The 23,166-nt window shown below is 42.7% G+C and overlaps 1 protein-coding gene across 1 annotated transcript in view; it reads right to left on the bottom strand.

Moving 5' to 3' along the window:
- tmem232 (transmembrane protein 232) overlaps nucleotides 1–23,166 on the bottom strand; it is a 161,746-nt gene that overhangs the window by 120,080 nt on the left and 18,500 nt on the right. Inside the window, exons 5-6 of the mRNA XM_041185329.1 lie at nucleotides 13,315–13,414; nucleotides 1,060–1,139 (exon numbers count right to left, since the gene is read on the bottom strand). Of these exons, the coding sequence (XP_041041263.1) occupies nucleotides 1,060–1,139; nucleotides 13,315–13,414 (180 nt within the window). The remainder of the gene's footprint in view (nucleotides 1–1,059; nucleotides 1,140–13,314; nucleotides 13,415–23,166) is intronic.

Raw genomic sequence — 23,166 nt, 5'->3', positions numbered from 1 at the left:
CCAGGTGAGGTCATTCAAGTTCTTGTGGCATTATTGCCAGGTCCTCAGGTACAAATACCATGAATTGACTCCTTGGCTACACTTCCCCCACTCCCTTCTGACAGAGATCTGTGAGAGCCCCTTGGTCCCCCATGAAACCATGGCATCTCTCCACCTGGTCATCTGGATAACGAATGCCTCTTAGTGTTGCATCCTGGAACCTTTCTCTGCTACGGTGTTCCATTTTCCATGCTTTTAATTCCAACAACATTAAGCTTCCCTTTAAGATGGACATCTTGCTTTTAAAAAGCAAAGCTGACTATACCACGTGCTCTCAGCCCAAAGTTGTTTGACTCCCTGCTAAGCACAGTGCAGCCAGCAGCATGAACAGGAAGCTATCAGCACAGAACCAGCTCTGCCCTACTCTAAAATGATAGTAATAAGGCGGGGGTCCCAAACTTGCATGCTGCCCACTTCTAGTGGAACCATCATAGGTAAGTTGCAAATCACAAACTCACCTCCTTGGAAAACGGGAAGGGCAAATTTTTAGCCCATAGAGTTTAGTCAATTAAAATTATTTAACACAAAATTTCTTTTTCTATTTTCCCTTGTGGATGACTGCTGAAGTTATTTGCTTCCTTTTTACAATGATATCTTGGACAGAAGCAAAAATAGCACTTTAACATAACAGCAAACATTATAACTAATAAATATATTTTATAAAGCAAGCCCTGACAATTATGATACCATGATGTAAGATTCCAATCGTTACTTTCAGCTTCTTGAGCCACTGAAAGTACTAAAATTACATTCAATGGATCCATTCAACATTATTTACAAAGTGATCAATAATACAAAAGTTCTGTGAGTTTCTGAAAATTATCACAGTTGTTACTTTTTTCAAAAGCTACTTTTATTTTACTATTTTATGAGTTAGAGGGCTACACAATTTGAAGTGGAATCAAAGCATTAATATTCAATATTCCCCACCTGGTTACAGAATTTTTTTTTCAGTTCTTCATCCAAAACACCAGTCCTATAACAATATGCTTCACTTGATCTCAGAGAGTAACAAATTACTTCTCCTGTTCTAATAATGAAACGAACACCCAGCAACACATTTGGATATGATCGATAACAGGCTTCACGTTCTGGAAGACCTAAGAAAGTAAAAATCATATTAGAGATAAGGCATTTTATTATGAAGCCTAGAAGGATTAATTATGTTTTTTGAGGAGAGCATTAAAAATGGTGGGTTTGAAAGGGAAATGGACTGTATCTGAATAGGACCATTTGCAATGTCAGCTCACATAGGGTCAGCAGTTCAGTGAAAAATGGGGTCAAGTGCATGGGAGATGAATCTCATGGATAAAATTCACTCGAGGAAATGAAGGTTAATAGAAGAGAAACTGATTCTGGGCAAGGCAGACAAGAGACAGGTGGTAGCGTGAGGTTTGGCTAATTGGGTAAAAGGATGGGGAGGAAATGGATGCAGCTGAAAGAATGAGTGACAAGTGACTTAATGTAATCTTCATGATGAATGGCTAAAACACAGTACTGTCATTCTGCCCAACAGGTCTATGGCAGTTTTAAATATGTTCAAGACTGAACAAAGATGGATGCCATACTAGGCGAATCTCCTCTGATGGGAGAGAGTAAGGGTTAAAAACTTTATTAAGATCCATTATCAGGCACAAGAGTTCTGCTGCAAAAGACTTAGGTCAGGACTTTGATGGGCTGTGTACAGAAAAACGTTGATTTTGTGCAGAGCTTGGAACCCGTTTTTCCAACATGCAAATGGTGGCCAATTTCATAACAGCGTTTGCAAACTCTTCTGTGATGCAGCATCTGGTGGCCATAGTCTCAGCTTCCATGGCAGCAGAGGCAGAAGCCACCCATCTTTTAAATGCTGTGGTGGAATCTCAGTTGGAGGTAATGAGATCTGTGCTTGCTGCTATGCAGGCTTCTTAGTACTCAAAATGCCATGCGGGCTGCGACAGTAGTCCAACAGCCTGCCTTCCAACAGATTTGTAGGATTGCTTAGGGATTGCCCCATGAGAGTGGGCACATTCTCTTCCAAGAGGGCAGCATTTGTGTTACCATCACTGCACTCTGCCATTACCTTTGGTCTAGCCTCTGTCAGCCACCTTACAAAGGCAGTGCTGTAGGCCTGAGGCCTGCAGGCCAGCAGCCACTAATTTTTACAATCTTGCATTTATATTTCTGCTTTGCTTTCGATTTTAAGCCTATAGTGAATACTTTAAAGTCATTTTGTATTAAATCTTACTTGGTAGACATTGATCTTAACCCAGTTATGATAGTGCTTTGATTAATTAATCAATAATAATCAGTAGTGATCTGTTTTCCCCGACCTTTTTTTTTCATACTGGCCATGCACAGCTGGTACTTAGACCACATTTTTGTTTACCATTTTTCAAGCTAGAATACTAAAATAAGTTGACTTTTGTTCATCAGAAGTCCTTTCTCTTTATGCATTCAGTGACCCTTGGACTGCAGGCTGGGATGATGAGTAACCTTATATGAGGTGGTCACCTAGTTTGGTCATAAGGAGATTAAGTTTGATCGATGGATATAACACTGATAGATAGTAGACAGCAAGACGCCATCAAAAGATGCATAAAAACCTTGGATATTGTGAAGTCTGCATGGCCTTGCAGTGTCTGTGAGGGGAGTTGTTAAGAACTGAGGCTTGTTTTGAGAAAAGGCTGTACCAAACCTCGTAAGGGTGGAATGGAGCCAGAAATTTGGTTTAAACAGACACTGCTTTGAGGACTCGCTGCTGCAGCCATAGCACAAAAGTCACCACTGAAGACAGGAGAAGGGCCTGGAAGGGAGTGATTGCCAGTGGCGCCTACCAGAAGGTTACTCAGTGACTTGGTAATGTATGTACCAAGGGAATGGTAATGTATGTACCAATTTAGGGTGTTGTCATGGAACAGACTAGGTTGTGGTTATCCATTTGAGAGAGCTGTCTTGGAATAGACCAAATTGGGGCATTTTGTCATTAAAAAAAATGTCTTTCTTCATTTCTTCTGATATATATAAAGCGCTTTCTTCTTTCAATAAGTTATCTTTTTATTTATTTTTCACTTTTTTATATATTATCAATTATAATTGTTGCATTATTATGATTATTATTATAATCTTAATTCAATATTCAACAAAATTGTTGTTTTAACACATTAGATGTCATAATCGCTCTTTCCTGTTACTTCCAGAGTACGGCTCTTGTAACTTCGAAAGGGCCTTTCATGCCCGATTCCCTACAGTGCAGTCAGAAGTCAGACTTCAAGGCACTGAGCTACTCAAGACCATCCTGCAAGGCCTTCTGCAGTGTCCTCTGGTGAAATTCAACAGCCTTCCACCAGCCATGCTGCAGCCACTGGGATAGCACCGCATAGGAAGAGGACAGGCAGCAACCACAAGACAGGCAATATGGGAATGCACAAGAGCAGTTAGTTCAATTTTGCTTGAATAATTGGATGTGTTGCATGGTCAAGATGCTACAGCAACATTTTTGTCAGTGTCTTTTATTGCAGGATTTTGGTCAAGAGGACATTGTGATGACACGTCACAGATGAACATGGTTGTTGTTGGCTGTCCCTCATTTCAAGAATGGTATCTATTCTGGGTGGCCAATTACTGCCATGAGTCTTCATGTGACTGAAGAGACTGATTTCTAGCCTGCAGATCTTTGGCCACATGGAGCAGGGCATCTCACAAGGTAGTGGAATAGGTAGTACAGGGTCTTCCTCCTTATCTTTCCTTCTTTGCCGGTGTTCTGCCTCATCATTAAGACATTGTGACTCAAAGCATGAAGCAGCTTGATCTACCAGTTGTCGCCATTCTGAACAACTGGTAGCAAGTTTCTCCCAGTCGCTAATGCCAATGCTGCCACATTTCAAGGACAGTTTCATAGTGTCTTTGAAGTTTTCTTTGTCCTCCCCTGGAATATTGGCCATTTGGGAGTTGAGCAAACAGGACCTGGTGGAGGAGATGGTTTTCGGTCATCCATGTTATAATTCGACGCTCATTCGTTGAATAAAGAAGGAATCTGGAACCAGTCTTTCCTTAACGTAGGTTTATTCTCATAAACCAGAGAACACAGCTACAGACTCCCTTTTCCTCCCCCCCTCACAGATGGAAACCAGTTCTTATATAAACTTAAGAATAATGCCCTAACATTTCCCCAATTAGTAACAGTTGCTCTCACTTACAACCAGAGCATGCACTTCATTGTAACAGGATTGCAACATTAACAATCCAGAGAGTGTCCAATTCCTTGAAGTTGATTTTGCAGTTTTCCCTGAATGTTTGTGTAGTTAGCTCAAGAAACACACTAGCCTTTGTTTGACGATCCTCCCATTGATTCCAGAGAACGTGGCGAAAGCATTGCTGATGGAATTTCTCTAACACTCTTAGATATCACAGTCCAGGTCTCACTACAGCACAGGAATGTGGTGACAACAAACACTCTGTATACTATGACTTTGGCTGACTTGCAGAGGCCTTTATTGTCAAACACTCGCTGTCCTAGTTTGTAGAAGGCTGAGCATGTGTTGGATCTCCTCATCCATGATGGCTTCTTGAAAGACGTGGCTGCCAAGGTATGGCAAGTGCTCAACATATTCCAGAGTCTCTCCTTCAACATATATAGGAGGTGGAATGACCAGATGTGGATAGATAAATGAGTTTTATTTTGGCAACATTCTGGGACTTGTATGCAGAATTGAAGAGATTGTGAGTGACTTGCAAATCTGGTACAAAGTGGGTAATGACACTGCAGTCATCCACAAACAATAGATCAGGTTTATCTATCATGGTCAGTTTAATTTTGGCATGGAGGCAACAGGTTAAAGAGCTTTTCATCTAGGTGCTATTTAATAGTCACACCAGAGAGCAGTTGATCCTTAATGAGGTGAATAGTCACAGTCAGGTAGGTTGTGAATCGTAGCAGGGCTAGCACACAGCCTTGCTTAACACTGGTCAGGATTTTGAAGCATCTGTTTTAGAGCTCCCACTCAAGCCAGTTGCAGCCATATTGTCATGAAGCAATTGCCAGGATTTTGATGAGATTTCTCAGGCATGCAAATCTTTGGAACACAATCTACAGAGCCTCCCCATTTACTGAGTCAAATGCTTTGGTCAGGTCAATGAATGTAATAAAGAGTTCTTGGTGTTGTTCTCAACATTTTTCTTGGATCTGGCTATCAACAAATACCATGTTGGAGGGTCCTCTGGAAGGTCTAAAACCATACTGTGTCGTTGGGAAGATTTCCTCAATCACCGGAAGTAGGTGGTTCAGGAGAATGGACAGGAGGGAAATATCTTGATAGTTTCAACAGCATGATTTCCCTTCCTTCTTGAAGATAGTTACAATTATCACATTCCTGAAGTCGGGTTGGGGGGGGTGGGGGATTCTTTTTCCTCCCAAATCCATTGGATGAGTGCACGGAGTCTTGATAGGAGCAAATGTTCAGCAGCTATCAGGACCTCAGCTGGAATGCCATCGTGGCTGTGGACTTTGCTGTCTGATTACTTCTCCCAGCTCTTCCATCAATAGTGGTTCACCCATGGATACTACCACAGGGTTGTGGGGGATAGTCTGAAGAGCGTCAGCTGCCACTTTGGATTTCCAGCTGACGAGTTGTTCAAAATGTTTTTTTCAGAGTTGACGGGTGGCATTGTCATCCTTAAGAAGAGAAATACCATTCTGTGAATGAAGGGGAGTTTGTCCATCGGTGGCCCTGGTGGTTTCAAAAAAAACTTTGTATGTCATGATGGCCAGTATACTGTTGGATTTCTTGGGCTTTCTCTTCCCAACATATATCCTTTATCTTTGGATTTGTCTCTGGGCTGCTGGAATGCTACCTTCTTGAGTTGTGACTTCGGGTCATTTTGGCAATGAAGGCTTCTTGTTTTTGTTCCAGGACATCACATATTTTAGCATCGCTGTCGTCAAACAAGTTCTAGTGTCAATGATGCTCAAACCCAATGGTCTGAGCACAGGAGTCTAGTACAGCTGAGTTTATTTGATCCCACTCTTCTGGAATTGAGTTGGATGTATGAAGATTTTACACTTGGGAGAGCTGCACTTGGAATTCCTCTTTTTGGTGGGCTGCTTTAGGGCTGAAGCATTGATTTTCTTCCTCCTGGGCTTATGTGCCTTGCAAAGTCTCAGTACTAGATGATGTTCATCACCAATTGACAAGTTAATGATCTGTCCAGCAGATATTGGTTCCCTCTATGGATTGAATGATACAGATATCACTTCGACCTTTGGTCTGAACAATTGCATAATCCAGGAGGTGTTAATGCTTTCATCTAAGTTTTATACATGTCCTTCTGGTGGAAGAGGTTGCTTGTTATAACGAGGCTATGCTGAACACACTTTGTCAGCAGGAGGGCATCATTTGCATTGACTTTTCCCATCCCGTATTTCCCAATGGTTTCACTCCAGACAATTAGCTTGTGGGAGCAGAGAGATGAAAGGTAAAGGAGATAGATACACGCATTTGTAATGAGAGGCTATGGTGAAGTTGAATGTACAAGTAAATAGGTTGGGCTTGAAATTTGCATAAGTAGGAACTTGACTTTTCAGCTGTTAAATTTCAAAGGGAGTTTAGAAGTGACAAGGGACTTTTATAACTTACAAAGGTTTTATAAGTAAACAAGGGAAGGATATTCAATTTTACTTTACCTGACAGTTAAGGCAATAAGAAAACATGAGAGATTTTTATATTTTGGAGAAATTGAGTTCAAAGAGGTGTTTAGAACAATGGAGTCTTAGATCAAAGGGGAAAAGGATACTTAAGGATAATGTACAGTTGAGTTATGTTGGTTGTGTGGGGGAGATGTCCTGAGACCAGCTCAGAGCTGAGAAAGATTGTGAACTTGAATCAGTCATCCAGTTTCAAGCCAGAGAAGTCTTTCTTTTCAGAAAGCAGTCTGTTTCTGAACTTCCTTCGGTTCCACAGCAGAGTGGAAGAGAGTGAGAAGTCATGTGTTATACTTTATTATAGTAGAAGCCGTTTTTCCCTTAGGTAATATTACTAGATTTTTATGGTTAAAATCTAGAAGGGAGCTGTTGCCAAGTAGTTTACTTCTGCGTTCTGACCAAATGGGTTTCTTTGGGGAATGATTTGTAAGGCTTAATTATCTGTGTAATTTTAACCTTGTGTGTTTAAGTTTTTTTTCTTCTTGTTAATAAATCTTTTAATTTTAAAAGCCTAAAAGTGTTACAGGGATTCTATACTTCTGGGATTAGTAGTTTTCTCCTCTTTTTCAAAATACAAAAAAAAAGGTTATGATCAGTAAGACAAGTATCCCACTGGGACTTGGCTTGCGCAGCAAGCAACATCAGCTGCAGTCATAAACTAGGTGTGTCTGGCTCCAGAAATATGTTCTAATCTTTGGTTGCTGGAATCTTTAGCTTTCTTTTTATCCTGTTCCTTTTGGTGTTTGGCATGGAAATATCCTTGTGATGCTTCAATCTAAGGTAGATCCGACACTTCTCCAGCCATGTAGTTCCTCACTCCCCTTTGAACTACAGCTTGATGATGATGGATGACCAAGGGTTGTGTTTGGCACTGAGATTACAAACTGTTATATATAATTCTGCTGCTAATGGCCACAGTGCCTTAAGGATACCCATTCTTAGTCTGCTTAGGGTGGTACAGCCATAATACACAATAGAGGATGTCTCAACGTGAAGGAGAATTTTTGGCTTCACAAGGACTATGTAATCTCATCTGCAACAGGTGGGTTGTTGAGAAAGAGGCTGAGGAGGTTATCTTGTCCTGTTGGCTCACTTATTCCTTGGCACAGGTTATGTCCTTCAGAACTCAACCAACTTAGTTTAGGTCCAATCAAGTCACTTATTAAACTATCCTCTCACACTGTGTCCTTGTTTCCCACCATACTTCCTCCAAATGGTGTTGAACATGGTGAATTGGTCAGTCGATGAGGGAAGGCAGGGGATGAGGTTGAAATCAACAGGCTGTTTTCTTGGGCTTAATTAAACCAAAGCCATAAAACAGAATCAATGTTGGGGACACCTTGGGCCAAGTTCACTGTACTATATACCACTGTTTCCACTTCTACTGAGTTGATATGGCCAGTGGGATAAGGATAGATACAACCATGTCAGGTTGTTATTTGCAATCTATATCAATGATTTGGATGAAGGGGCCAAATGTATAGTTGCTAAATTTGATGATACTAAGATACATAGAAAGGCAAGTTGTTAAGATGACAAAAGGAATCTGCAAAGAGATATAGATAGGTTAAGTGAGAGGACAGAAATTTGGCAAATGGAGTATCTGTCTAGTGTCCAGGCTGATTTGATATTTCTTTAAAAATTCTGTTCTGCAACAATTACTTTACATCCCTGTGGCTTACTAAGTAGATTTTTTGTGGCAATCTGTCAGTTTTGATGGTCGTTGTCCCTGGTGTTGGCTCTTAATTAACCAAATTCATTGAATTCAATTTCACTTTTTATTTCAATGCACCAATTTACAGGCATCCATACAGAGGTACAAATTAGGAGCAAGGCTAAGTCATTCCTCTCCCATCCCCAACCAAGCCTGTTCCACTATTCAATAATATCGTGGCTGATCTCACTGGGACCTCAATGCCACCTTTCCTCCTTCCCCCTATATCCTTTGGCTCCCTTGTTAATTAGGAATCTAACTACTGCTGCCTTAAAAATATTCAATGACCCTGCTTCTACCGCTCTCTGGGGAAGAGTTCCACAGAGTCATGGACCTCTGAGAGAAAAAAGTTTCTCCTCCATCTTAAATGTGAGACCCCTTAGTTTTAAACTGTGCCTCCTAGTCCTAGTCTCTCCCATAAGGAGAAACATCCTCTCAGCATCCACTCTGTCATGTCCCCTCAGGATCTTCCATTTTTCAATAAAATCATCACTCATTCTTCTGAACTCCAATGGATACAGGCACAACTTGTTCAACCTTTCCTCATAAGATAACCCCGTCATCCCAGGTATCAGTCTAGTGAACCTTTTCTGAACCGCTTCTAATGCAATTATCTCTTTACTTAAATAAGGAGACCAAAACTGTACACAGTACTCTAGATGTGGTCTCAGCAATGCCCTGTACAACTGTATCAAAAAATCCCTACTTTTATATTCCATTCCCCTTGCAATAAATGACAATGTTCCATTTGTTTCCCTAATCAACTGTTATAACTGCATAGTAATGTTTTGGGATTCGTGTACCAGGCCAACCAGATCCATATGTATCTCAAAGTTCTGCAATCTGTCTCCATTTAGATAACATGCTGCTTTCTATTCTTCCTGCCAAAGTGGACAAATTCACATTTTCTCACATTATACTCCATCTGCCAAATTTTTGCCCGCACACTCAGTCTATCTTTATCCATCTGCAGGCTCCTTATATCCTCTTCAAAACTTACTTTCTTATCTATCTTGGTGTCATCAGCAAATTTAGCAACTATCCATTTGGTCCCATCATCTAAAAGATTGCTATAAATTGTAGATAGTTGAGGCCCCAGACTGATCCCTGTAGCACTTCACTCGTTATATCCTGAGAACCCGAAAATGACCCATTTATGTCTACTCTCGTTTTCCTGTTAGCTAACCAATTCTCTATTCATGCTAATATGTTACCCCCTACACCATGAGCTCTTATTTTGTGCAGTAATCTTTGATGTAGCTGTTGTCAATACCTTCTGGAGTTATAAGTGCACCTCTGGTTTGCCGGAGCAGTTACATAATCACAGTGCTATCAAATCCTTATATTAGGTGACTAAGGATTGACAGGCACTTCTTCATCAATGCATAGTTAATCAACCACCTCATAGTCAAGTCTCTTCCCCCCTTTAGACTATTAAGTACCTGATGATCAATATCATATTTTTGGCTTTACTTCATTTTATTGGATTCTTGCAGATTTAGATTTATGATTTAGTTCAGTGCTTACCCTAACTATCTGCAATCCACTCCTTTCCTGACACTTTGAATAGTTCCTGAAAGATCAGGTTATATTACACAGAATCAGTGGTTAAGAATTGGCAACTGATTTTCTGGTTCTGGAACATAGCAATGTGATTAGATTTATTGCTTTAAGTGAGTGGAAAGTCGTATTACATGACTAAAATCTTAACCATTTGTCATTGACAGAGGTTAATCAAATATGATGTTGTAAAATTGAAGTCACCTTGATTAAGTCCATCAGTATTTTATTTGAATTTACATTTTCAGAGGTTACTCAAATTGCTGCTTCACTGTTCTGTTGATTGGAATCTAAAAACAAAGTGACAACTGGGAGGAAAAAGCCCATTTTTCAAAAAGATGTAAATTCTCAAGGCCATTTGTGGCACATGTATATCATTGTCAATTACTAACTTTTGAAAGATGATATAGAGTTAACAAAAAGTAAAAGTGTGGATTGCCAATTCTGCCTTATTGCCTCAAATCATGACATTGGGAAAAAAAACAATTTGTAAGTTTTAAACTTGCAAGGCCAATAGTGAGGACTTTCCCTCCCCCTCTCTGCAGATCAACATCATAAACAAGGAAAGCCATTCTTTTTCTCAGGACTCCCATATAGTATTTTGCTATACAAAATTCAAAGAATAAAATTGGTAGTTAGAATAATCAGAAGAATGTAGCGATTGAAGATATAATAAAATCACCAACAAGGTCACTAGAATTTGTTATGAAATCCATGCATAATGTTGGGCCAGAGGTGATTAATTTAATTTTATTCATTCGGACTGGAGAAATAGTTATTGCCCTAGAGATATGTTGGCAGTGCACCTGTTTTCCAGATGCAAAAGGGGCACCTAAGCATCCAACATCGTGGGTGGCACACAGTGCTCATTCTGAGCTGTAACTAGATTGCTTACTGAATTGGATTGAGTTGACCTGTAAGAGTCTAGGGCATGCATGGGTACTGGAATATATAAAACAATCAATAAATATTAAATAGCGGTCCTATATTTAAAGGACCCTTTTGTGATATTGCTCTGTCCAAGAGCCTGACCCACCAAGTCATAAAATCGCTCAGAATCTCGTGGCAGGCAGGAAGGATTCTACATAGGCATTACTTAAAGAGTTCATTTACTACTTCCACATGGTCTTTTGTCCATTTAGAATGGCTGTTAGCTCCTGGCTGTTGTGCTTAACTTAGTGCCTGTTTTCCTGCTTATAAAACTTACTTCCGGCTTCTGTGAAGATTTTGCTGATGCTATTTTTGATTATTTTATTGCAGTCTTAGATAGTTTGGAATGGCCTCAAGAGCCTAGATAGTAGCCACCTGAACTTCAATAGAAGTAATCTGAGCTGCCAAGGAACCTGTGAGGACTGTCAGCAGAGGCTCCATGATGGCGGGCACCATGGTCACATTCACGGAGATCAACACTCAGTCATGGTGAACAGAACAGTCTCAATCACGGTGTGAAACCTTCAAAAAGTAGGAGCTCCCCCATACTCTGAACTATTGAGCACAAGCCCACTGGCAGGTTGTCCTGCACAGCCAGAATTTACTGGTGTATGCCCATCATATTTCTTTGATACCCTGGGAACACAAAGTTATTATTTGGGTCCTCTGTAGCAGAACTTGTATGTGATCTCAGCTTCCAGACAGTTTGTACATGGGGCATCCTATTCCTCTGCCTTAGCTCTTGCACACTTGTATCCAGTGATTCGCTGTGTGAAGAGCCCTATTTTTGCCTTCCCTCTAAAGTTCATGTGGGGTCAATCTCTGAGCTGGTGATTGCAAGGGTCAGATTGAGTGACGGTGCATCTTGAGGGAGGGTAACCTTCCTCTTCCTGAAGTAGCAAGGTACCTCCACATTATGAATGCCTCAACTCAAAGGAAGAAACAAGAGTTGTATTTTAGTGTACAGGGCAGCAGAGAGAGATAAGCTTCTGGTGAATGCAGCTGTTATTTGTCATGCAGAGTGCGTGTGAGAATGAGAATGGGAAAAGAGGATTCATTGTGAAGAAACCAGCCAGCAAATTTTCTTCCATTATGGAGAAGACGTGCAGTTGAACTCTGCCTCCTCTGGTGGCAACTTCCTGGATCAGGTTGTGCACAATCTTCTCATGTGAAATATTTAGAAAATGTGAGAACTCTTGGCGCATTGTATGTAAAATGAGGTGCGGGGACAAGACAGTTGCAATAATGATGATTGTGTAAAAATGAGGATTAGGAGGTGATGTATACACAACAGAAGTTTCACTAAATCGTTGTCCTGTGTTCTGTCCCCAGTGGAACTGCAGTCCAACCATACACTACTGACACAAAAGCAAAATACTACGAATGCTGGATATTTGAAATAAAAACAGAAAATGCTGGAAATACTCAACAGGTCAGGCAGTATCTGTGAGAAGAGAAACAGTGTCAAAATTTCAAGCCAATGACCTCACACTACTGATACTCGCACTCAAAATGCCACAGATAAGTGAATAAGATATTACTGATACTTTTTGGACAACCTACCTGTTTGTAACACAAATGACCATTGCAGTGCATAAACTCAGCAGATATATGAATGTTTGCTTAAATCAGAAAATTACCAAATCAGATACTAGTAAAATGGATGGTGAAACTAGAACCATCTAAAATGGGGAACACAATGCCTCATAACTTTCTAAATGACCTTTTCAAAGTAACTGTAACAATTTTAAAATTTTACAATTAATTATCTATAAGGCATGATGAAAAACATGCCAACAAAAGATCTTAGAAGTCTCACTCAGTTTGTAGCACTCTAGTAGTACAGTAGATAGGTATTCAAGCAAATTATGTGTTTAAATCTCATTCCAGGACATGAGCATGTAAAGTAGGCTGGTGTCTTGACACTGTATTGAGGGAGACCTATAATGCTGAAGTCTCTCTTTTGAAAGGGATGCTAAACCTAGGTCTCTATCGACTGCAGCCCAATACACAATTTGAAGAAGGGCAAGGAGTTCTCCTAGTGTACTAGGAAACATTACTCCTTTAGCCAATTCCACCAAAGCAAATTCAGCACATTTTCAGTTTGTGTGATCTTGCTATATTTGTCTACATAACAACAGTGATTGCACTGCACAAGCTGTTTGTTGGCTGTGAAGTATTTTGTGACATCCTAAGGAAGTGATAGGTGATTTAAAAATGCATTTTATCTGTACAAGAAGCTTTTAATTGATGGGTTTGGCATGTTGTATTTGAGGCATCTATAAAAGCAGCAAGCAATGGAATTTTTAAAATTGTTTTCATTGGAATGCGTTGAGTAAAAATAATTCTTATGTGCATGGTATTCAGCAAATCAATTTTAACATGGGCTTACCTTCTAAGTAAGCATGGAGGCGATATTTACATTTCTTAAAAGTTTGTACAAGTCCAGCCAGGTGAAGGATAAACAATCTTAGAAATGTCAAAAATCCAAGCTATTGAAAGAGGAAAAATAGATTCTTAAAAAATAAGATAATACACCACATGTTGGCTTTTGAATAATAACAAAAGAGCTAAGTCTTTCTGTATAACTCACTTTCAATAAAAGGTGTTTTTTTTTTAAATCACTAACTATTGATGCTCTTTGTACAAGTTTCATTGAGACCTGCTATGTCAGATATGCCAGCAAGAGAGACACAGTTGAATGACAATCTCTGGCAATCAGCCATTTAGATTAGTGAAGTATCAATACCAATGTTGAACCTAATTCAAGTACTAGTTATGGAACAAATATGACAATTATTTATGATAGTGCTTTATAGTGCCTTTACAAACAGCTAAAATAGCTACACTGAAGCTGCTTGTAAGCTCACTTGAGTTTGCTGTCAAGAAGGAAATGTATTTTAACATTGTATCCATCATGAGCAGACCTCAGAAGCCATGTGGAGATTAAATAAAATACACTTCTGGCAATCTAATACAGCTCTCACTCTTATACATTTGATAGTGAAAAAAACACCAATTCATAAAATCTATTCAAAGCTTTTAAATCTCAAGTGGTTAACCTCCTATAAATACAAACAAACTTCTATTCAGACCCCACATCAAAGACAGCTAATCCTCTAATAGCCTCTTTAAGCTGTCAACAAAACTGGGAACTCAGAACCCTCTGCTAAAATCACTGTGGCTTTTGAAACTCAGCCAAGCATTCATAACAACATAATGATAGCCCAAGGGGAAATGAGAACAAAGAGCTGTATTGAAAATGCTTGACAATGTGCTACGTTTTTTTCTAACCTATGTCTTTCAATCAAAGCAGTCCAGCAGAGGGTTTTTTTTAACTCACACTGACTGCTGCAGCCTATTTTTTAAAGTTTAAGAAGTGGAGAATTTAAAAAAAAAACCTTCAGATCATGATAGTTATACGGACCTTCTCCACCCTTCAAGAGCATTTATGTCCAAACCAACAATTTGTGACTCCCAATTGTGGGTTAAGACCCATGGATCAGCCAAAATGGGGTCTGTTTGAACACAGCATTCAGTTTAAATGGCCCTGCTGAGTTTGGATTTCCCACCCCCTTTCCCCTACTGGCAAAAATTGGTTCTGTCAGAAATGGGGGTGGGGTGGGATTTCTGCATCAGAGCCCTGCCAGCCATTTTTAAAGATTTTTCTTGACTCCGTGAAAATCTGGTGCTTTGTATTTTAGTTCATATTATCTTTCACCTTTCCTGCTGAACACCTTTATTCTGCTTTACAAACTAAGTGCATTAGTGAGCGGGTAAAACAACATTTTACCCACTGGCCGCAATGGTGGCTCTTCACGTCGCATTGTCCCAAACCCGCCGCGTTAATTTTGCTTTCCCAGGAAAAACCTTCTCATTTTCCCACCACGCCATCACTTCACCACTTTAGCATGCCAGGCACCATATTTAAAGTCCAGTCGAGCACACACATCTCAGTGCTTCCATAGCACGACTGCTGCAAAGAAGAAATGGCCCTGAAAGTTAAAAAGACTGGAACCCCCAGGTTCAATGACGTGTCCCTCAATTGCCTTTTGGACGCAGTGGAGGCTTACTGTGATGTCCTCTATCCCCACTCTGGCCACAGGATGGGCAGCAACATCACTAATCTGGCTTGAATGGCATTGGCCGCAAGCCAGACGTCCATAGACACAAAATGCGGCAACTCCTGTGGAATTATCCAGCCATTCCTCTGTCACCCAGCATGTCATCAATCCTGGTCACCATGGCAGCCACAGCCCTCCTCTCTGCCAGTCACTGAAAAGGATGGAGATGCAGATTCCTGAGCAGTGGCTCTCTCATGATAGCCACTACTCCATAAGACCATAAGACATAGGAGCAGAAATTAGGCCATTTGGACCATCGAGTCTGCTCCGTCATTCAATCATGGCTGATAAGTTTCTCAACCCCATTCTCCCGCCTTCTCCCCATAACCTTTGATCCCCTTACCAATCAAGAACCTATCTAACTCGGTCTTAAATACACTCAATGATCTGGCCTCCACAGCCTTTTGTGGCAATGAATTCCATAGATTCACCACTCTCTGGCTAAAGAAGTTTTTCCTCATCTCTGTTCTAAAAGGTCTTCCCTTTACTCTGTGGCTGTGCCCCCGGGTCCTAGTCTCTTCTACTAATGGAAACATCTTCCTCACGTCCACTCTATCCAGGCTTTTTAGTATTCTGTAAGTTTCAATCAGATCCCCCCTCATCCTTCTAAACCCCATCGAGTATAGACCCAGAGTCCTCATATGTTAAGCCTTTCATTCCTGGGATTGTTCTCGTGAATTCCTCTGGACCCTCTCCACGGCCAGAACACCCTTCCTGAGATATGGGGCCCAAAATTGCTCACAATATACTAAATGTGGTCTGACCAGAGCCTTATAAAGCCTCAGCAGCACATCCCTGCTTTTATATTCTAGTCCTCTCGAAATAAATGCCAACATTTCATTTGCCTTCCTAACTACTGGCTCAACCTGCAAGTTAACCTTAAGAGAATTCTGGACTAGGACTCCCAAGTCCCTTTGCACTCCAGGTTTCTGAATTCTCTCCCCATTTAGAAAATAGTCTATGCCTCTATTCTTCCTACCAAAGTGCATGACCTCACAAGTCCCCACATTGTATTCCATCGGCCACTTCTTTGCCCATTCTCCTAACCTGTCCAAATCCTTCTGCAGCCTCCCCACCTCCTTGACACTACCTATCCCTCCACCTATCTTTGTATCATCTGCAAACTTAGCCAGGATGCCCTCAGTTCCTTCATCTAGATCATTAATGTATAAAGTGAAAAGTTGTGGTCCCAACACTGACCCCTGCGGAACTCCACTAGTCACCGGCCGCCATCCTGAGAAGGACCCCCTTATCCCCACTCTTTGCCTCCTGCCAGACAGCCAATCATCTATCCATGCTAGTACCTTGCCTCCTGGTTGCACAGCCTGGGCATGGGTATTAATCACTTGTACATCCTGTTCACTATTGGCAATAAACTCCCAAGAAAGTCTCCCTGCCAATGGCTCCTTGTTCTGATGAGCAGTGTTCTTGTCACTCAGATGTGAAATCTTTCTTAACAAGATAAAGGCAGGTGTCTCAGACCAGGGCTTCTGCCCTGTGCTTTGTGCAGCCTTCAGACCAAAGTGATGGTCTGGCCTCACATTCACATTACTGATGTCTGCACCTCAACGGTGCTTGTAATCATTGCCGGAATGTTGTGGGCAGGAGTCACAGAGCCCTGTCATTCTCTCTGTGCTCTCAGCACCTTTAAGGTGGGGCTGCCCCCACCCCCCAATCTCTTCAGCATCTGTGACCAGTGATGCTGTGCTCCTGAAGGGGTCAGATACTGAAGGTGGACAAAGGGTCAAATCCTTCTAAAGTTTCATGGCTACGTCTCTATGACATGACCCTGATCACAGAGCGCAAGCGACTCTAGACAGGAGTCAGACATTCTCAGAGGCAATGTGAAGATCAGTGGAGTGTCCTCACTGCATGTTGTCATCATCCTCCTGCAATCTAGCAACTGTGAGGGGCTCCACTGCATCTCCATGACAGGAACATTATCATAGAGGTCATGTGAGTTGCCATGAGCCAGACTGGAGTCAAATGTTCATAGATTCAATGTGAGCATCTATGGTGTCTCCTCACTGCACGTCGTCATCGTCCTCCACAAATCTAGTAACTGTGAGGACCTCCAGAGCGCACCTGCCTCGTCTGGCCAGGTCATGGGCCTCATCCCCATTATCATTGCCTTCGAGGACCACCTCACCCTTATCCCCATCAGCATCCTCCTCATCGGAGGAGACCTCCAGCTCCCCCTCAGCTCGCTCCTCCCCCTGTTGCAGTGCCAAGTTGTAAAGTGCACAGCAGATGACGACGGTGTGTGACACCCTCTGTGGGCTATATTGCAGGGCTCCACCAGACGGGTCCAGGCACCTCATTTTCAGCATCCTGATGGTCTGCTCCACCAAGTTGAGTTGCAGCACAAGCACTGCTATACCATCATTCTGCTGCAGTCTGAGACCACCGCACAGGTGTCATCAGCCACATCTTCTGCGGGCAGCCCATGTCCCTGAGGAGCCATCCCTGCAGCTTCTGTGGATCCTGGAACACTTCAGGGATCTGTGACCAGCTGAGAATGTAGGAGCCATGTACAGCTCCTGGAAACAGGGTGCAGACCTGCATGATGCATTAGTGGTGGTCGCACACCAGCTACACTTTCAGTGAATGAAATTCCATGCGGTTGCCCTAGTTGACTGCATGTTGCAACAGAGATCTGAGCGCCACTTGAGTGCAGTCGATCGCACCCTGCACCTGTGGGAAACGTGATATCTGGGAAAATCCAATCGCTCTTGCATCCTAGCTGTCTTGGGCCCGAGCAAAATGCACAAAGTTGTGTGCCCTCAAAAAGATGGCACCTGTGTTCTTATGGATGCATTTGTAGGTGGAGGCTTGTGATATTCCACAGAGGTTATCTGTGGAGCCCTAAAAAAAAGCAATTGGCATATAAATTGATCACCAGGGTCACTTTCATGGCTATAGGCCATGGATGCCCCCATGTCCCCGTGGTGCCAAATCCTGCAGTAGCTGGCAGATGTGAGCGACCGGTTGCCTAGACTTGCACAGTCTTCGGCGGTACTGGTTCCCTGTCATCTGCAGGAATGCTCAGCCACCCCTTCTTCCAGAGAGTGCTCTCCTTCCTCTGTGCAGCTAGGCGCCTCAGTCACTCTCTTCTCTGCTGTCTTCGCTCTCTGCAAGCCACGAGGCGTACAGCTAGGTCACCAGGCTCCATGATCCTGATGTTCTCCTCCTGTGGGATGAAAGAGAGAGACGCATGGGTTAGCATGGGTGTACTAAGAACCTGTCTTGGTTAAGTCTGAAGGCCCCTTAACGCATCATGGAGTGTGCTGGCCATCACTTGGATGTGTTCCTCTGCGTTGACTGAGTGGGCAGAAAAGCTCAAGGCCCAACTCTAATCATATCAATGTGGCTGCGCCTGAATTGTCTCAGCTGCAGAAGAATGGTCACTTTATACAAGGTTTCTCTAATGCATGGCTGCTTCCCTTGCCCTCGCCCAAATGCACCACCGACCCTGCACATGTTTATGGACCACGGGGCAGCCCTTGCCCCCCACCCCCCAATTTGCCTCAACCTCAGGGCAGTCCTTGCCCCCACCACTCCACCTAAGTCACTTCAACCACAGGACACCCTATGCCCATGCCCCCCAATGTGCCTCAACCTCAGGGAAGCCCTTACACCACCCCAATGTGCCTCAACTTGAAGTCCAAAAGGTGGCCTGGGTGACTCAGCAATCTGCAATGTTACTGTGTACTCACTTCCAAGTTCCCCTCAAGGTGCAACCCACCAGGTGCCGCCTTTTATATGCTATTGTGAAACACATCAGTGTGCGATCACGCTGACGTTAGCATGGGTGGCGCATGATTCCAATGGGCTGGGCTTATGATCGCAAACTGGTTTCATAACGTCATAAAACCAATTTTAGGCCTTCTCGCCAAATCACAGAATTATTACATAATTCTACGGTGTAAAAGGAGGCCATTCAACCCCTCGTGTCTGCACCGCCTCTCTGAGCATTTTAACTTGGTGCCAATCTCCCGTCATTTCCCAGTAAGCCTGCACATTGTTTCTATTTAAATAAACATCCGATGCCCCTTGAATGTCTCAATTGAACCTGCCTCCACCACAATTCCAGGCCGTGCATTCCAAACCCTAACTACTCGCTGTGTGAAAAAGTTTCTTCTCACCTCGCATTTGCTTCTTTTGCAAAACACTTCAAAACTGTGCCCTCTGGTTCCTGATCAGTTTATGAGCAGGAACAGCTTCTTCCTATCTACTCTGGCCAGATCCCTCATGATTTTAAAGACTTCTATGAAGTCTCCTCTTAGCCTTCTCCTCTCCAAGAAAAACAGTCCCAACTTCTCCAAACCTTCCTCATAACTGAAGTGTCTCCCTGGAACCATTCTTGTAAACCTCTTCTGCACTCTCTCCAATGTGTTCACATCCTTCCTATGGTGTGGTGCCCAGAACTATACACAATACTCCAGCTGAGGTCCAACCAGTGTCTTATATAAGTTCATCATAACCTCCCTGCTCTTGTACTCTATGCCCCTATTAATGAAGCCTAGGATACTGTATGCTTCAGAAACAGCTCTCTCTACCTGTCCTGCCATCTTTAATGACTTATGTATATATACACCCAGGTCTCTCTGCTCCTGCACACCCTTTAGAATAGTACCCTTTATTTTATAAATTCTCTCCATGTTCTTTGTATCAAAGTGCATCACCTTACACTTCTCCACATTGAACTTCATCTGCCACCTATCAACCCACTCCAAAAAATGTGTCAATGTCCTTCTGAAATTCTACACTACCCTCCTCACAGTTTATAATTCTCCCAAGTTTTGTGTTGTCCACAAACTTTGAAATTGCCTCCTGCACACCAAGATCTAGGTCATTTATATATATCAGGAAAAGCAAACATCCCAATGCCAACTCCTGGGGAATTCCACTACAAACCTTCTTCCAGGCCGAAAAATACCCATTAACCATTACTCTCTGTTTCCTATCTCTCAGCCAATTTTGTATCCATGATGCTACTGTCCCTTTTATTCCATGACCTATAACTTTCCTCACAAGTCTGTTGTGTGGCACCATGCCTTTTGGAAGTCCATATACACTACATGAATGGCCTTGCCCTCATCAACCATCTCTATTACCTCTTCAAAAAACATCAGCAGGTTATTTAGACACTATTTTCCTTTAACAAATTCATGCTGACTCTTCCAAATCAATCCACATTTTTCCATGTGATTATTAACTCTATCCCGAATAATAGTTTCTAGAAGTTTCCCTACCACCGAATTTAAACTGACTGGTCTGTAATTGCAGGGCAGATCTTTATAACCTTTTTTGAACAAGGCCGTAATGTTTGTAATTCTCCAGTCCTCTGGCACCTCCCCTGAATCCAGGACACATTGAAAGATTATTGCCAGTGCCTCACTTCCTTCAATATTTTTGGATGCATTTCATCCAGTCCTGGCACCTTATCAACTTTAAGTACCCACAGCTTATCCAATACCTCCTCCTTATCAATTTTAAACCCTTCTAGTGTCTGAGTTTCCTCCCCTGTCACCATGGCCTGGGCAGCATTTGCCTCGCAGGAAAAGACAGATGCAAAGTATTCATTTAACACCTCAGCTATGCCTCTTGCCTCTATGTGTAAATCCCCTTTTTGGTTCCTAATTGGCCCTACTCCTCCTTTTATCACCTTTTTACTACTGATGTGCTTATAGAATACTTTGGGATTTCCTTTTATGTTAGCTGCCAGTCTTTTTTCACAATCCCTCTTTGCTTCTCATATTTGCTTTTGCACATCCCTTTTGAATCTTCTGTATTCAGCTTGGTTCTCAATTACATTTGCTACCTGACACCTGTCATAAGCACACTTTTTCTTCTTTAACTTAATTTCTATCTCCTTTGTCATCCAGGGAGCTCTGGATTTGTTTGTCCTATCCTTCCCTTTTGAGGGAACATGATCTTGACTGTGCCCAAACCAGCTCCTCTTTGAAAGTAGCCCATTGTTCAGCTACTGTTTTTCCTGCCAGCCTTGGTTCCAGTCTATCTGGCCCAGCTCTGTTCTTGCCCCAATGAAGTCCGCTCTCCGCCAGTTGATTATTCTTACTCTGGGTTGATGAAATGTAATTTTCCACTGTCATCCTAAATCTTATGATACAATGGTCACTGTCCCCTAAATGTTCTCTCACTGTTACTTGATCTACTTGGCCCACCTCATTCCCAAAAACCAGGTCTGGTAGTGCCTCCTTTGCTGTTGGACTGGACACATGCTGCTGTAGGAAATTCTCCTGAACAGAATCTAGGAACGCTTGTCCTTCACTGCCCCTTACACTACCACTTTCCCAGTCTATATACGGGTAATTAAAGTCCCCCATTATTAACTACTCTATGATCTTTATGCCCCTCTGCAATTTCCTTGCAGATTTGTTCCTTTACATCCTTCCCACTAGCTGGTGTTCTATATATTACACTGAGCAATGTTATTGAACCCTTCTTATTCCTTAGCTCTAGCCAAATCGATTCTGTCCTTGAATCCTCTTGACCCATCCTCTTTCTCCAGTACTGCAATATTATCCTTACCCAAAAACGCTACCCCTCCTCCTTTTTTCCCTTTCCTATCTTTCCTGAATACCTTGTAACCTGGAATATTTAACTTCCCTTCTTGAAGCCAGGTCCCCATTATCGCCACAACATCATAATCCCACAAGGCAATCTGTGCCTATAACTCCCCAGTTTTATTAACTATACTGTGTGTATTTATAAACATGCAGTGTAACCCTGATTTAGACCTCATTACTTGCTACCTTACTTCGATTCCATCTATTAACTTACTATTCTCTACTTTAGCGCTACTTGCCTCTCCCAGCATTCCATGTGCCCTGGCATTGCTTTCTAATAGTCTCTCCTGCTTCCCACACTCATGCTGAGTTAGTTTAAACCCTCCCCAACAGCACTAGAAAAACGCCTCGCAAGGAACTCAGCCCCGGCTCTGTTCAGGTGCAAACCATCCGGCTTGTACGGGTGCCAGCTCCCTCAGAGCCAGTCCCAGTGCCCCAGGAATCTAAATTTCTCCCTCCTTCACCATCTTTCCAGCCACGCATTCATCTGTCTTATCTTTCTATTTCCATACTCACTTGCACATGGTGCTGGGAGTAATTCAGAGGTCACTACTTTAGAGGTCCTGCTTGCTAATTTTCTACCTAGCTCCCTAAATTCCAATTGCAGAACCATATTCCCCCTTCCTACCTATGTTTTTAATACCACCGAACACTGACACCAGCGGGCACGGAAAATTCCAACCATTACCACGTTACTGTTTGCGGGAATTTGCTGTGTGCATATCGGCTGCCACGTTTCCTGCATTACAGCAGTAGCTGCACTTCATTTGCGCTACCATGGCTCAGGACTTTGAGGCGGAAGGACGGATTACTGTTTTTGCACTGGGCCAAGTGCTTCCAGACCAGACCATGGAGCAAGCACTGAAACACCTTACAAGCACATCCTCCACCAGCTCAAATACAGTCACCTCGGTGGGTCTTTGCACGCATTGGCTGATGAGCATGGCACTGTTGTGCAGAAGGAAGTTACAGAGGCACAGCATGAGCTGCTCCCTTTGAGAAAGTGTCCAACCTCATGGAGATCTAAATGCAGCAGAACTTGAAGAGAATGCAGGAACTGTGCACTGATGTATGCAGGGTGCAGACTGCGCAATGTAACCATGACCAGTCAGTGGTGCTGATTGCATAGGGATGTCTGGAGCTTGTGCCAGTTGCACCCCAGCTAATGGTCCCCTTAGCCATCCAGAAACCCAGCCAAGGACTGATGCAGTCACCAAGAAAGAGGATGGTGCCACCCCTCACAGGGCATCACCATCTTCATTGGCCTACTTGGCCCATCTGACTGACGGACCATCTATGTGGCAACCAGTGACGAAGACTGCCTCTGGATTGATGCCAGTGCAGCAGCTTCTGCGGGTGTCCCCCCTGGCATCTCTACGGCATGGATGACTGCAATGAGCATCCAGCTGCAACCAGAGACAACCAAGCAGGCTGTCTCCACCTCACCCAGGCCAAGGGGAGCACTGTATAGGAGTGGTCAAGAGCAGAGGCCACCATGTCAAGATGAGCACTTATTAAATCACTGAG

Source organism: Carcharodon carcharias, chromosome 4 (assembly GCF_017639515.1).
Source record: "Carcharodon carcharias isolate sCarCar2 chromosome 4, sCarCar2.pri, whole genome shotgun sequence".
Classification (NCBI taxonomy): Eukaryota; Metazoa; Chordata; class Chondrichthyes; order Lamniformes; family Lamnidae; genus Carcharodon; species Carcharodon carcharias.
This window is presented reverse-complemented; position numbering and strand designations above follow the sequence as displayed.